Source organism: Telmatherina bonti (assembly GCF_933228915.1).
Source record: "Telmatherina bonti genome assembly, chromosome: 12".
NCBI lineage: Eukaryota > Metazoa > Chordata > Actinopteri > Atheriniformes > Telmatherinidae > Telmatherina > Telmatherina bonti.
The window spans coordinates 7908054-7914053 of NC_136610.1; the positions used below are offsets into that span (position 1 = coordinate 7908054).

General features: G+C 47.2%; 1 protein-coding gene across 2 annotated transcripts in view; it reads left to right on the top strand.

Annotated features, from left to right (window-relative positions):
• The window catches only part of mgat4b (alpha-1,3-mannosyl-glycoprotein 4-beta-N-acetylglucosaminyltransferase B), a 177117-nt gene that overhangs the window by 144892 nt on the left and 26225 nt on the right, over positions 1-6000 (top strand). For both annotated transcript variants that reach the window (XM_079249740.1, XM_079249741.1), the window contains exons 9-10: positions 5270-5400; positions 5538-5645. In XM_079249740.1, the coding sequence (XP_079105866.1) occupies positions 5270-5400; positions 5538-5645 (239 nt within the window). The remainder of the gene's footprint in view (positions 1-5269; positions 5401-5537; positions 5646-6000) is intronic.

The window sequence follows — 6000 nt, forward strand, 5'->3', positions numbered from 1 at the left end:
GTTTTGGTCAGTCTGTGTGATCGAGGACTCTGATTGGCTGCTTCTGATCGAGGGTTTTAATGATGATGCTGCACAAAGTAACAACACACGTTCACTCACTAATCACTATAAAAAGGAGTCATTCTTGCAACCCAAAAGAGTTGGGATGCAGCGTAACGTGGAAATACAAACAAAACTTTATATATCTAATAAAGCCGTTTTTATTCCTGGTAAAACATAAAACATGTCAGATGTTGAAGTGGAGACATTTGGTGGAAAATATGAGCTGATTGATGCAGCAACTCGTCTGTAAAACGTCGTTCCAGGATGTTTAGCATCGTTAGCATCGTTAGCATCTCCTCTTCTTCTAACATCTGTAAACGTCTGGAAAGCGAAGAGGGCAGCTGCTGGAGTTTTAGGAGAGGAACGTCGTCCTGTTCTGGTCTGATGCAGGATTCCAGCTGCTTCCATGATGCTCCAGATGTTTTGTACTGGTGAAACTGGACCGCAGCAGACCAGTTCTCCTGTTCCACCATCAGGATGTGGTCCAGCATGGTGGAACCTGCAAGGTCTTCCCTGAAAGAGACGTTGTCTGGATGGGAGCAGATGTTTCAGCACTGATGGAGCTTCCCAGATGTGGAAGCTGCCTGCGCCATTGGCACTAATGCAACCCCATCCCATCAGAGATGCAGGCTTTTCTATTGTCCACTCATGATGGATATGTATGGATCCATCACCAGTTATTGTTTAACAGTTTATACTTATGTTGGTTGAAAGATTGCAAGAAGGAAACACACTGATTGATCATTTTGTTGGAATGTTGGTCAAAGTTAAATGTTGGATGTTTGCAAAGGAGGACGGACCGTCCTTCCTCTGTGAAGACAACTTTGATTAGTATTTGTAGATTTAAAAACCTGCGTATACGTTTCTATTTTGTTCAGATTTTAAGTGTATAACGGCGACAGGTAACGGCGGTACTCACCTGTCTTCTCGGCAGGCAGGGTAGGAGAAAGGTACGGTGGCCCTGAAGTGCAAACCACAATGCAAACCACAATTACAAAAAACGCAACACAAAATTTAAAAACAGCAACAAATTGAAAATGACAACAAAATTTAAAAAATACACAATGACAAATTAAAAAACAATAAATTAAATTAGCACTACCAAAATATTCTAAAAAAAACACAACAAATAAAAGAAAATAACACAAAAAAATGATAAAACACAATGACAAATAAAAAAAACAACAACAAGCTTAGAAAAAGCACAACGACATGAACATACCGGAAGAGGTAGGTACCAGCGGGCAACAGGAGAAATCGCTGATTGGACGATGGCGCCAACCGGAACCAGAAGTTGTTGTGTTTGTAGCGCAGTTTTTAAAACATGAACGTAACCCGGAGCCCAAACATAGCTGCTGCTATCCAAGAATATTTTAATTATTACACATTTTACACAAAATGTGTCTCAATCAGCACACTAAAGCTACTTCCAACACTTCTGTAGTATTTAACACAATGAATTTAGTACTACTTCAGCCTTTCCTCTACTCCAAACTGAACCAGGTACAAAAGTACAAGAACTTCCTGTTCTAAAGCCGTCTGGCACCGTCGTCCAATCAGCGATTTCTCCTGTTGCCCGCTGATACCTACCTCTTCCCGTATGTTAATGTAGTTGTGCTTTTTCTACGTTCGTTGTTGTTTTTTATTTGTCATTGTGTTTTATCATTTTTTGTGGGTTTTCTTTTTTTATTTGTTGTGTTTTTTAGAATTTTTTGTAGTGTTAATTAAATTTGTTGTGTTTTTTAATTTGTCATTGTGTATTTTTTAATTGTTGTCATTTTCAATTTGTTGCGTTTTTTTTTGTTTTGTAGTTGTGGTTTGCACTTCAGGGCCACCGTGGACAGGAGAGAAGGAGGTCCAATTACCTGCCTAAGAGCTGAGATAAATGGAAGGTTTATGCAAACTATGCTGCAAAGTTAGTTGACTTATTATTTATGGGCATGTGTGAATATAAATGATTGCATGATGGAGCCACCTCAACGGATGGCTCCGTCTAATCGCTGGCAGCAGGAGGGAATAAAAGCCTGCAGTTGCTTGTTGGAACATGTTGATGCTCAGTGTCAGTCTGGTAAATAAAGCTTGCTTATCATGTTTGGAATGAGTCCCACGCCTCTTCATACAACTTGTGTTTGACCGAAGGCCATCTCTGATAACAAGCTGGATGCTGCAGACCCCTCTGCTCCCTTATGTACATCGTTTGTTTTGAACGTTGTCATACGTCCTCTCGGTAAAAAGTCTGGAGAAAATAATGAATTCATCAGTAAACGTCTAAACTTCCTGCTGATGTGCTTGTTTTCCTGACTGGATCCGTCGACCTCCGTCAGCAGTTTTAGTCAGATTGGAGGCGAACAGACTGAGAGCTGGAGGTGATTGCAGATGGAGATGAAGCCCAGCGGGAGTCTCGTCTCAGAACTGGATGATGATGATGATGATGATTTCTCACCTGGATGTTTGTGTTGCTTCATCCTATTGTGTGTATTCTCAGCTTCACTGTCTGCTGACAGCCTTCTTCCTCCTTCCACTCGGCTCTGACCTTACGAATCCTCCCCGACCCGGAGTTGCCTGGGAGCGGCGGCGGCTTTAATAAATTCACGGGGGTGAAGCTGACTCACTGAATTAAATCAGACGGAGCTGCAGCGCTGCAGGGCCGCTCTCTAATTCAACTGCTCGCATTTGGGTTTTGCGTTTGCTAAGTTTAGCTGCAGTTTTCATCTGCAGGGTGGCTTCTCGTGTTGCCTCGCTGAACATCCTGCCCTCCAGAGGCTAACGTGTCCAGACTGATCAGGGAGGGCCAGACGAGGGCAGGAGCAGACCGGAACTCATCGGCTGGCCTTTTAATTCGTCATTGTTTGAGTCCAGTGAGACGTCTGTGCAGCTCACTTTTTGACCTTTAATTTTCAGAGAAGCTCAGACTGACGCTGTTCAGAGACATCAGACAGATGAAACCCTGTCAGGCGCCTGAAAAGAACCGCTGAGCTCATTTTCTCCAGGTCACAGTGAAGCAAAGGACTCAATCATCAGCTCAAAAACTAAACGAATATCTCATTTTTTATCTCATTTCATGAGTTCGTTTCAGGCTGAAACACACTGAAAAGCAGTCAAGACGCAGTCGTTTAGAGACGCAGCGAGGTAAAACAAAATGATGTTATTTCAGACAGGTGGCTGCAATAGTGATTAGATCCAAAACCAGCACAGATGTCTTTCTGATCAAAGATGTTCTGAAGATCTCCAGTTTGTCTCCAAATATCATTAAACAGTTAAAGAACAAAGATCCTCATTGAAATATCAAAGGTTTTACGTATTTCTCTCTTTATAGTCAGAATATCACAAAACTGTACCAATCAATCAGGAGGGTTTACAGACCGACCTGCATCCAGAACCATCATTTATCATCAGCTTATAGAACCTAATCAACAAGGGTTACAGTGGAAACCTTCATCCTACACTGAGAAGTCGCATGTTAACCTGGTCCAGAGACTTGACTTCTCCGGACTCTGGAAACGGGGTCGATCAGGGTTCTGGGATGGTATGGGGTCGGATCAGGGTACTGGGACGGTATGGGGTCGGATCAGGGTACTGGGACGGTATGGGGTCGGTTCAGGGTACTGGGACGGTATGGGGTCGGATCAGGGTACTGGGACGGTATGGGGTCGGATCAGGGTACTGGGATGGTATGGGGTCGGGTCAAGGTACTGGGACGGTATGGGGTCGGATCAGGGTACTGGGATGGAATGGGGTCAGATCAGGGTACTGGGACGGTATGGGGTTGGATCAGGGTACTGGGATGGTATGGGGTCAGATCAGGGTACTGGGACGGTATGGGGTCGGATCAGGGTACTGGGATGGTATGGGGTTGGATCAGGGTACTGGGACGGTATGGGGTCGGATCAGGGTACTGGGACGGTATGGGGTCGGATCAGGGTACTGGGACGGTATGGGGTCGGATCAGGGTACTGGGACGGTATGGGGTCGGATCAGGGTACTGGGACGGTATGGGGTCGGTTCAGGGTACTGGGATGGTATGGGGTCGGGTCAAGGTACTGGGACGGTATGGGGTCGGATCAGGGTACTGGGATGGAATGGGGTCAGATCAGGGTACTGGGACGGTATGGGGTTGGATCAGGGTACTGGGATGGTATGGGGTTGGATCAGGGTACTGGGACGGTATGGGGTCGGATCAGGGTACTGGGACGGTATAGGGTCGGTTCAGGGGTACTGGTACGGTATGGGGTCGGATCAGGGTACTGGGAAGGTATGGGGTCGGTTCAGGGTACTGGGACGGTATGGGGTCGGATCAGGGTTCTGGGATGGTATGGGGTCGGGTCAAGGTACTGGGATGGTATGGGGTTGGATCAGGGTACTGGGATGGTATGGGGTCGGATCAGGGTACTGGGACGGTATGGGGTCGGTTCAGGGTACTGGGACGGTATGGGGTCGGATCAGGGTTCTGGGACGGTATGGGGTCGGATCAGGGTACTGGGATGGAATGGGGTCAGATCAGGGTACTGGGACGGTATGGGGTCGGATCAGGGTACTGGGACGGTATGGGGTCGGATCAGGGTACTGGGATGGAATGGGGTCAGATAAGGGTACTGGGACGGTATGGGGTCGGATCAGGGTACTGGGACGGTATGGGGTCGGATCAGGGTACTGGGATGGAATGGGGTCAGATCAGGGTACTGGGACGGTATGGGGTCAGATCAGGGTACTGGGACGGTATGGGGTCGGGTCAAGGTACTGGGACAGTATGGGGTCGGATCAGGGTACTGGGACGGTATGGGGTCGGATCAGGGTACTGGGACGGTATGGGGTCAGATCAGGGTACTGGGATGGAATGGGGTCGGATCAGGGTTCTGGGATGGTATGGGGTCAGGTCAGGGTACTGGGATGGAATGGGGTCAGATCAGGGTACTGGGACGGTATGGGGTCGGATCAGGGTACTGGGACGGTATGGGGTCGGATCAGGGTACTGGGACGGTATGGGGTCAGATCAGGGTACTGGGACGGTATGGGGTCGGATCAGGGTACTGGGATGGTATGATCCCTGATCTGACCCCATATCATCCCAGTACCGTCCATGTTGGCTCTTTTCTCCCCACTGTTCTGGGATTCGAACCCGCAGCTTTTCACTGTTTGATTTCACGGCTGACTTCTTGTTTCTCAGAACGAGTAGGAAGAGGCAGAACAGTAAAATAAGACAAACTGACTGTCTTTCTTCTCCATGCAGGAAAGATGTTCAAGTCGTTGGACCTGTCGCTAATCGTGGAGTTCATGCTCATGTTCTACAAGGATAAACCCATCGACTGGCTGCTGGACCACATCATGTGGGTCAAAGTGTGCAACCCAGAGAAGGATGCGGTGAGTGGCTTCTTCTCTGAATCTTCTACAAAAGCAGATGAAACTGCAGCATCTGACAGTAAACCTGTTACTTTGGGTCTTTTCTGCTGTTCTGTGGACCTGGTTGGTTGTGATGATCCCCTGTTTGTCTCCATCAGAAACACTGTGACAGGCAGAAAGCCAACCTAAGGATTCGCTTCAAGCCGTCGCTCTTCCAGCATGTCGGTACTCACTCCTCTCTGGCTGGAAAGATACAGAAACTCAAGGTAAAAGAGGAGCTTCTGTCTGTGTGCAGCCACGTTTCTGTTCTGAGAAGCCCACAGGGAGGTCCAAAAACCTGCCAGGAGCAGACAGAAATAGATGAGCTTCATTTGCTTTTTTACCTGAAATGTGCTTATTCCATGAAATCTCAGGCTCAAATCAGTCATTTCAGCAGCTGATGTGAGACTTAGGCGACATCTCTGCAGAGGTTTCCCCGCTATAACATTTAAATCAGTCCTTTGGTGTGTCTCTGTCATCAGTTTGCATCTTTTCCTGATTCTTCTACATCCACTTATGGTCATTTTGTTGCTGTTTGGAGCAGCATTGCTTCAATTTCCCTTCACTTTTTTATCTCTTTCT